This window comes from Hypanus sabinus, unplaced genomic scaffold (genome assembly GCF_030144855.1).
Source record: "Hypanus sabinus isolate sHypSab1 unplaced genomic scaffold, sHypSab1.hap1 scaffold_517, whole genome shotgun sequence".
Classification (NCBI taxonomy): domain Eukaryota; kingdom Metazoa; phylum Chordata; class Chondrichthyes; order Myliobatiformes; family Dasyatidae; genus Hypanus; species Hypanus sabinus.
In genome coordinates this window covers 136,034-145,664 of record NW_026781380.1, presented here as the reverse complement: position 1 = coordinate 145,664, position 9,631 = coordinate 136,034, and the positions used below count along the sequence as shown (strand labels likewise).

At 59.5% G+C, this 9,631-nt stretch overlaps 1 protein-coding gene across 1 annotated transcript; it reads right to left on the bottom strand.

Annotated features, from left to right (window-relative positions):
* Positions 1-615: 615 nt before the first annotated feature.
* pgap4 (post-GPI attachment to proteins GalNAc transferase 4) lies at positions 616-5,734 on the bottom strand. The gene is made up of 2 exons (XM_059961751.1): positions 5,626-5,734; positions 616-4,017 (listed from the first exon to the last, which is right to left on the bottom strand). Exon 2 carries the CDS (start codon positions 3,585-3,587, stop codon positions 2,442-2,444), a length of 1,146 nt encoding a protein of 381 aa, XP_059817734.1. The 5' UTR covers positions 3,588-4,017; positions 5,626-5,734; the 3' UTR covers positions 616-2,441.
* Between the last annotated feature and the right edge of the window lie 3,897 nt (positions 5,735-9,631).

The window sequence follows — 9,631 nt, the reverse complement described above, 5'->3', positions numbered from 1 at the left end:
AAGGGAGGGAAGTTTAGGGGAGACATCGGGGGTATTTTTTTTTACCCAGAGGGTTGTGGGTGTTTGGAATGACTTGCCAGGGATGGTGGTGGAGGCTAAAACATTAGGGGTATTTAAGAGCCTCTTGGACAGGCACATGGATGAATGAAAAAAGGAGGATTACGGGGTAGTGTGGGTTTAGTACTTCTTTTAAGGATTATATGGGTCGGCACAACATGGAGGGCCGAAGGGCCTGTACTGTGCTGTGGTGTTCTAGGGTCCAGACTGGGTGTTGTGGAATAACCCGATCTTATTCGGCAGCCTACTGTAACGGAGCCCTTAGGAGTCAGTCGGTGGTCAGAATGTGATTGAATTCACCCTGCAACTTGAGAGGGACAAGCACAAGTCAGTATTGCAATGGGATACAGGGAACTACAGCAACTCGGTGCCCTCGGTTCCCCCTCGTCCATCTCTCCCTCCCCTCCTCAACTCCACAGTTCTGTTCTCCCTCCCCATCGCCCCTGCTCTCTCCCTTTCAACCCTTTCGCCACCTCCCACAGATTTCTACCCCCCCCCCCCACCACCGACTCTCATTCTCACTCTCTCAGCCAGAATAATTAACACCGGCTGCATCAGTGTTTGAGACAAGATATTTAATTTTGCTTACATTAAGGCTGCAGCAGTCAGCGATATTCACAGATAAATCTGTCGCAATCCCAAATTACATTAGCATTTCATAACTTGTGTGAAACATCAATTCTGCTGCAAGTTCCCCAAGGAGCAGAAGGGATCCCAACAAGCTCTTATACATGTGATCAGTCAAGGCACCTGTGTCATTAGTGGAGTGAATCTCCCTCTGCAATGTCCCATCACACACTCCTGGGGTCAGGCACAGAGCGAATCTCCCTCTGCAATGTCCCATCACACACTCCCGGGGTCAGGCACAGAGTGAATCTCCCTCCACACCATCCCATCACACACTCCCAGGGTAAGACACAGAGTGAATCTCCCTCCTCACCGTCCCATCACACACTCCCAGGGTAAGACACAGAGTGAATCTCCCTCTGCAATGTCCCATCACACACTCCCGGGGTCAGGCACAGAGTGAATCTCCCTCTGCAATGTCCCATCACACACTCCCGGGGTCAGGCACAGAGTGAATCTCCCTCCACACCATCCCATCTCACACTCCCAGGGTAAGACACAGAGTGAATCTCCCTCTGCAATGTCCCATCACACACTCCCGGGGTCAGACACAGAGTGAATCTCCCTCCACACCATCCCATCTCACACTCCCAGGGTAAGACACAGAGTGAATCTCCCTCTGCAATGTCCCATCACACACTCCCGGGGCCAGGCACAGAGTGAATCTCCCTCCACACCGTCCCATCTCACACTCCCAGGGTAAGACACAGAGTGAATCTCCCTCTGCAATGTCCCATCACACACTCCCGGGGTCAGGCACAGAGTGAATCTCCCTCTGCAATGTCCCATCACACACTCCCGGGGTCAGACACAGAGTGAATCTCCCTCCACACCGTCCCATCACACACTCCCGGGGTCAGGCACAGAGTGAATCTCCCTCCGCACGGTCACATCACACACTCCCGGGGTTAGACACAGAGTGAATCTCCCTCCACACCGTCCCATCACACACTCCCGGGGTCAGGCACAGAGTGAATCTCCCTCTGCAATGTCCCATCACACACTCCCGGGGTCAGACACAGAACGAATCTCCCTCCACACCGTCCCATCACACACTACTGGGGTTAGACACAGAGTGAATCCCCCCCACAACGTCCCATCACACACTCCCGGGGTCAGGCACAGAGTGACTCTCCCTCTGCAATGTCCCATCACACACTCCTGGGGTCAGACACAGAACGAATCTCCCTCCACACCGTCCCATCACACACTACTGGGGTTAGACAGAGTGCTCCCTCTGTTCCGACCCGTCACACGCTCCTGGGGACAGACACAGAACGAATCTCCCTCTACACCATCCCAACACACACTCCTGGGGTCAGACACAGTACGGATCTCCCTCCACACCATCCCATCACACACTCCTGGGGTCAGACACAGAGTGAATCTCCCTCCACACCGTCCCATCACACACTCCCGGGATCAGACACAGAGTGAATCTCCCTCCACACAGTCCCATCACACACTCCTGGGGTCAGACACAGAACGAATCTCCCTCCACACCATCCCATCACACACTCCTGGGGACAGACACAGAACGAATCTCCCTCTACACCATCCCAACACACACTCCTGGGGTCAGACACAGAACGAATCTCCCTCCACACCGTCCCATCACACACTCCCGGGGTCAGACACAGAGTGAATCTCCCTCCACACCGTCCCATCACACACTCCCGGGGTCAGACACAGAGTGCTCCCTCTGTTCCGACCCGTCACACGCTCCTGGGGACAGACACAGAGTGCAGTGGCCCCCCTCAGAGACTGGGGCGTGCAATGTACCCCCGCAGGGTCGAGTACAGTCCGATGTGCGTGACCAGGTTAGGCTCGACCACGTAAGTCTCCTCACCGTGCTCGCGGGCTGCCTCGTACAAGGCCGTGTCCTTGGCGTAGCCCCTGCGGCACCGGCGCTGGCCCAGGTACGCCATGGCCCGGCGGGCCCCCTCCGCCGTGAAGGCCATGGCTGGCGTGCAGCAGTGGGAGGCCGGGGCCAGGGCATAGAGCTGGGGGGCCAGGCGGCGCAGCTCCAGAAGGTAGACCCGGCCGCACAACTCCGCCGCCAGCATGCACAGCGCTGCCAGCGCGGCCAGGGCGCACCGGGAGCGCCGGGCGGCCGGGGCGGGGAGCAGCCAGCGCAGGAGGGAGCCCCCGACGGCCCCCAGGCCGGCCCACTCGACTAGCCGGGCCGGCTCGGGGTGCAGGTAGCCCTGCAGCCTCTCGGGGTGGTAGAGCTTGACGTAGAGGGGCCGGCGCCACCTCAGCCGGCGGCCCAGCACGTCCCCCAGCACCAGGAAGAGGTCGGGGTGGGGCAGGGCGTCGTCCTCGGCCAGCAGCACGTGGCGGGCCCCCCCGGCCAGCGCCCGGCCCAGGCAGAAGAGGTAGTCGGCCTTCTCCTTCTCGAAGGTGTCGTCCTCGGGCGCCAGGGGCGACCCCGCCTCCCCGAAGCGGCGCACCTCTGGGATCAGCCCCCGGGCCCGCTGGGGGAGGGCGTGCCCCTCGGGCGGGTGGTGGACGTTGCAGGCGAAGAGCCGGGCCCGGCCGCACCAGGGGCAGAGGCGCAGCAGGCGGTGGTAGGCGGCGGCAACCTGCAGGAAGTAGCGGTGGTCCGCGCCCTGCCGGCGGGCCGTGGTGACGATGGCCAGAGCCAGCTCCGGGGCCCCCTCGCCCCAGTCCTCCTCCTCCTCCCGCCAGGGCTGCTGGAAGTATTGCTCGGCCTCCTCTGCCCGCTCCAGGCTCTCGGCCAGGGCCCGGTCCGTCAGCCTCCGCAGGCCCTCTGCCCCACCCTGGTAGTAGCGGGAGAAGCGCCGGTCTGCCCCAAAGAGGGGCAGGCCCACGCCCAGCACCAGCAAGTAGAGAAGGGCCAGCTGGAGCCAGGGGCGGCCCAGCAGGTCACGGAGGGGCATTGTGAATGGCCCCCCCGAACTCCCCTCAGGGAGGGCGGGGTCTCAACCCTTCAAATGCCCCGAAACAGGTTTCTGATTTACCCACCCCTACCCCTGAGACAGGTCTCACATGCTGCCCCGTTTGTCCTGATTACGTCAAAACCGATGCCTCCACTTACCCCCCCCCCACTCTCCCCTTATGCTCTTTCCTCTTGGGGAGCCAGAAGGAATCTCCCTCTCTACCCTTTTCGGGGTGTCCACCGTGAGGGCGGGGACGCAGAACCCCAACCCGGCCTCAAGCTGCCACCCTCCAGGGCTGGGCACCACCCGGGTCCTCGGGGCCACGTCGATGCCGGTGGTGAAGCGAGCGGGACTGGAGAGCCAGCCGACCCGTCGCCGAGATGGGTCCGCTGTCCTGACGAGGTGGGTCCGATGCGAGCCAGACACTGACCTGGGGCAAGGAGGGAGACGTGAGGTGAGGCCACGACTCCTGCCCTCCCTCCCTCCCCACTCAATCCCCCTCCCCACTCAATCCCCCTCTCCCCACTCAATCCCCCCCCACTCAATCCCTCCCTCCCCACTCAATCCCTCTCTCCCCACTCAATCTCCCCTCCCCACTCAATCTCCCCTCCCCACTCAATCCCTCCCTCCCCACTCAATCCCCCCTCCCCACTCAATCCCCCCCTCCCCACTCAATCCCCCCCTCCCCACTCAATCCCCCTCTCCCCACTCAATCCCCCCCTCCCCACTCAATCCCCCCCCACTCAATCCCTCCCTCCCCACTCAATCCCTCTCTCCCCACTCAATCTCCCCTCCCCACTCAATCCCTCTCTCCCCACTCAATCCCCCTCCCCACTCAATCCCTCCCTCCCCACTCAATCCCCCTCCCCACTCAATCCCTCCCTCCCCACTCAATCCCCCTCCCCACTCAATCCCCCTCTCCCCACTCAATCCCCCTCTCCCCACTCAATCCCCCTCTCCCCACTCAATCCCTCTCTCCCCACTCAATCTCCCCTCCCCACTCAATCCCCCTCTCCCCACTCAATCCCCCTCTCCCCACTCAATCCCCCTCTCCACACAATCCCCCCTCCCCACTCAATCTCTCTCTCCCCACTCAATCCCTCTCTCCCCACTCAATCCCTCCCTCCCCACTCAATCCCTCCCTCCCCACTCAATCCCTCTCTCCCCACTCAATCCCTCTCAATCCCCCTCCCCCCCACTCAATCCCTCTCTCCCCACTCAATCCCTCCCTCCCCACTCAATCCCTCTCTCCCCACTCAATCCCCCCTCCCCACTCAATCCCCCCTCCCCACTCAATCCCCCCCTCCCCACTCAATCCCCCCCTCCCCACTCAATCCCTCTCTCCCCACTCAATCCCCCTCCCCCCACTCAATCCCCCCTCCCCACTCTATCTCCTCTCCCCACTCAATCCCTCTCTCCCCACTCAATCCCCCCTCCCCACTCAATCCCTCCCTCCCCACTCAATCCTTCTCTCCCCACTCAATACTTCTCTCCCCACTCAATCCTTCTCTCCCCACTCAATCCCTCCCTCCCCACTCAATCCCTCCCTCCCCACTCAATCCCCGCCCCACTCAATCCCCGCCCCACTCAATCCCTCCCTCCCCACTCAATCCCCCCCTCCCCACTCAATCCCTCCCCACTCAATCCCTCCCTCCCCACTCAATCCCCGCTCCCCACTCAATCCCTCCCCACTCAATCCCCGCTCCCCACTCAATCTCCTCTCCCCACTCAATCCCCCCTCCCCCACTCTCCCCCCCTCCCCACTCAATCCCTCTCTCCCCACTCAATCCCTCCCCACTCAATCCCGCTCCCCACTCAATCCCCCCTCCCCACTCAATCCCTCTCTCCCCACTCAATCCCTCTCTCCCCACTCAATCCCCCCCTCCCCACTCAATCCCTCTCTCCCCACTCAATCCCCCCCTCCCCACTCAATCTCCCCCTCCCCACTCAATCTCCGGCCGGACTGACCGGTTCCCCACCCCGGACACCTACCTGATCCACCGGCCGGACTGACCGGTTCCCCACCCCGGACACCTACCTGATCCACCGGAGGCCGAGGAGGAGCCCGGGCCTGCTCGATGGTCGGCACCGACTCCCGGAAAGAGCTCGGCCAATGGGAGTGCGAGGGGCGGGAGGCCCCGGCCAATGGGAAGGCGAGGAGAGCGATGACCCAACCAAGACGTCAGAACAGGAAGAGGGAGCTGGCCAATGGCAGGGAGAGGGAGGTTAGGCCCGGCCAATCGGTGGCAAGGATACCCCAAACGCGGAAACGTCAGCAGAGGCTGGAAATCACACGGGACCCGGCCCGACTGGGAGGCAGCCCGGGGAACCTCTCGTTACCCTCACCCCCATCACTCACTCACTACCCTCACCCCCATCACTCACTCACTACCCTCACCCCATCACTCACTCACTACCCTCACCCCATCACTCACTCACTACCCTCACCCCCATCACTCACTCACTACCCTCACCCCCATCACTCACTCACTACCCTCACCCCATCACTCACTCACTACCCTCACCCCATCACTCACTCACTCACTACCCTCACCCCCATCACTCACTCACTACCCTCACCCCATCACTCACTCACTACCCTCACCCCATCACTCACTCACTACCCTCACCCCCATCACTCACTCACTACCCTCACCCCATCACTCACTCCCTACCCTCACCCCATCACTCACTACCCTCACCCCCATCACTCACTCACTCACTACCTCACCCCATCACTCACTCACTCACTAACCTCACCCCATCACTCACTCACTACCCTCACCCATCCATCACTCACTACCCTCACATCCATCACTCACTACCCTCACCCCCATCACTCACTCACTACCCTCACCCCATCACTCACTCACTACCCTCACCCCATCACTCACTCACTACCCTCACCCCATCACTCACTACCCTCACCCCATCACTCACTCACTCACTACCCTCACCCCATCCATCACTCACTCACTACCCTCACCCCCATCCATCACTCACTCACTACCCTCACCCCCATCCATCATTCACTACCCTCACCCTCATCCATCACTCACTACCCTCACCCTCATCCATCACTCACTACCCTCACCCCCATCACTCACTCACTACCCTCACCCCATCACTCACTCACTCACTAACCTCACCCCATCACTCACTCACTACCCTCACCCCATCCATCACTCACTACCCTCACATCCATCACTCACTACCCTCACCCCCATCACTCACTCACTACCCTCACCCCATCACTCACTCACTCACTACCCTCACCCCATCACTCACTCACTCACTACCCTCACCCCCATCACTCACTCACTACCCTCACCCCATCACTCACTCACTACCCTCACCCCCATCACTCACTCACTACCCTCACCCCCATCACTCACTCACTACCCCTCACCCCATCACTCACTCACTACCCTCACCCCATCACTCACTCACTACCCTCACCCTCATCCATCACTCACTACCCTCACCCCCATCACTCACTCACTACCCTCACCCCATCACTCACTACCCTCACCCCATCACTCACTCACTCACTACCCTCACCCCATCACTCACTCACTCACTAACCTCACCCCATCACTCACTCACTACCCTCACCCCATCCATCACTCACTACCCTCACATCCATCACTCACTACCCTCACCCCCATCACTCACTCACTACCCTCACCCCATCACTCACTCACTCACTCACTACCCTCACCCCATCACTCACTCACTCACTACCCTCACCCCCATCACTCACTCACTACCCTCACCCCATCACTCACTCACTACCCTCACCCCCATCACTCACTCACTACCCTCACCCCCATCACTCACTCACTACCCTCACCCCATCACTCACTCACTACCCTCACCCCATCACTCACTACCCTCACCCCCATCACTCACTCACTCACTACCCTCACCCCATCACTCACTCACTCACTAACCTCACCCATCACTCACTCACTACCCTCACCCCATCCATCACTCACTACCCTCACATCCATCACTCACTACCCTCACCCCCATCACTCACTCACTACCCTCACCCCATCACTCACTCACTACCCTCACCCCATCACTCACTCACTACCCTCACCCCATCACTCACTCACTACCCTCACCCATCACTCACTACCCTCACCCCATCACTCACTCACTCACTACCCTCACCCCATCCATCACTCACTCACTACCCTCACCCCCATCCATCACTCACTCACTACCCTCACCCCCATCCATCATTCACTACCCTCACCCTCATCCATCACTCACTACCCTCACCCTCATCCATCACTCACTACCCTCACCCCCATCACTCACTCACTACCCTCACCCCATCACTCACTCACTCACTAACCTCACCCCATCACTCACTCACTACCCTCACCCCATCCATCACTCACTACCCTCACATCCATCACTCACTACCCTCACCCCCATCACTCACTCACTACCCTCACCCCATCACTCACTCACTCACTACCCTCACCCCATCACTCACTCACTCACTACCCTCACCCCCATCACTCACTCACTACCCTCACCCCATCACTCACTCACTACCCTCACCCCCATCACTCACTCACTACCCTCACCCCCATCACTCACTCACTACCCTCACCCCATCACTCACTCACTACCCTCACCCCATCACTCACTCACTACCCTCACCCTCATCCATCACTCACTACCCTCACCCCATCACTCACTCACTACCCTCACCCCATCACTCACTCACTACCCTCACCCTCATCCATCACTCACTACCCTCACCCTCATCCATCACTCACTACCCTCACCCTCATCCATCACTCACTACCCTCACCCCATCACTCACTCACTACCCTCACCCCCATCACTCACTCACTACCCTCACCCTCATCCATCACTCACTACCCTCACCCCCATCACTCACTCACTACCCTCACCCTATCACTCACTCACTACCCTCACCCTCATCCATCACTCACTACCCTCACCCTCATCCATCACTCACTACCCTCACCCCATCACTCACTCACTCACTCACTACCCTCACCCCATCACTCACTCACTACCCTCACCCCCTCATCCATCACTCACTACCCTCACCCCCATCACTCACTCACTACCCTCACCCCATCACTCACTCACTACCCTCACCCCCATCCACTCACTCACTACCCTCACCCCCATCACTCACTCACTACCCTCACCCCATCACTCACTCACTACCCTCACCCCATCACTCACTCACTACCCTCACCCCCATCACTCACTCACTACCCTCACCCCATCACTCACTCACTACCCTCACCCCATCACTCACTCACTACCCTCACCCCATCACTCACTCACTACCCTCACCCCATCACTCACTCACTACCCTCACCCCATCACTCACTCACTACCCTCACCCCATCACTCACTCACTACCCTCACCCCATCACTCACTCACTCCCTCACCCATCACTCACTACCCTCACCCCCATCACTCCACTCACTCACTACCCTCACCCCATCACTCACTCACTCACTAACCTCACCCCATCACTCACTCACTACCCTCACCCCATCATCACTCACTACCCTCACACCATCACTCACTACCCTCACCCCATCACTCACTCACTACCCTCACCCCATCACTCACTCACTACCCTCACCCCATCACTCACTCACTACCCTCACCCCATCACTCACTACCCTCACCCCATCACTCACTCACTCACTCACTACCCTCACCCCATCACTCACTCACTCACTAACCTCACCCATCACTCACTCACTACCCTCACCCCATCCATCACTCACTACCCTCACCATCCATCACTCACTACCCTCACCCCCATCACTCACTCACTACCCCACCCCATCACTCACTCACTCACTACCCTCACCCCATCACTCACTCACTCACTACCCTCACCCCCATCACTCACTCACTACCCTCACCCCATCACTCACTCACTACCCTCACCCCCATCCATCACTCACTCACTACCCTCACCCCATCACTCACTCACTACCCTCACCCCCATCACTCACTCACCACT

What these genes read in the sequence shown, in the direction of transcription:
- pgap4 (XM_059961751.1), bottom strand. Translation starts at nt 3,587, where the DNA reads ATGCCCCTCCGTGACCTGCTGGGCCGCCCCTGGCTCCAGCTGGCCCTT.